General features: G+C 44.2%; 1 protein-coding gene across 1 annotated transcript in view; it reads right to left on the bottom strand.

Annotated features, from left to right (window-relative positions):
• LOC119581834 (ATP-dependent RNA helicase DDX54-like) overlaps nucleotides 1–242 on the bottom strand; it is a gene marked incomplete in the record, with an annotated part of 17,282 nt that overhangs the window by 12,905 nt on the left and 4,135 nt on the right. The window contains 1 exon segment of the mRNA XM_037929975.1: nucleotides 28–175. Coding sequence (XP_037785903.1) covers nucleotides 28–175 — 148 coding nt within the window.

Here is a 242-nt window from a genome sequence, read left to right as displayed (position 1 = left end):
AGTAACATAAAGGGAAATGCCACTCACCGACTGGAGGTACTCAACATGGTGACTGGTGGCCACGAAAATGACAGACTGCTCCTTGCTGCCTATGACATTCTGAAGGAGATGGAACAGCAGGGGAAGCCGGTCTTCTGAATTGCACTTGAAGAAAAAAGAGCCAACTTCTTCAGATTAACATCAATACAAAAATACTCAAAACTAAACCATTTCCCTCCAAATTCTCCGAGAGATGTGCGCTT

This window comes from Penaeus monodon, chromosome 15, assembly GCF_015228065.2.
Source record: "Penaeus monodon isolate SGIC_2016 chromosome 15, NSTDA_Pmon_1, whole genome shotgun sequence".
NCBI classification, from domain to species: domain Eukaryota; kingdom Metazoa; phylum Arthropoda; class Malacostraca; order Decapoda; family Penaeidae; genus Penaeus; species Penaeus monodon.
The sequence above is the reverse complement of the archived record's forward strand: the minus strand, read 5'-3'. Positions and strand labels throughout refer to the sequence as shown.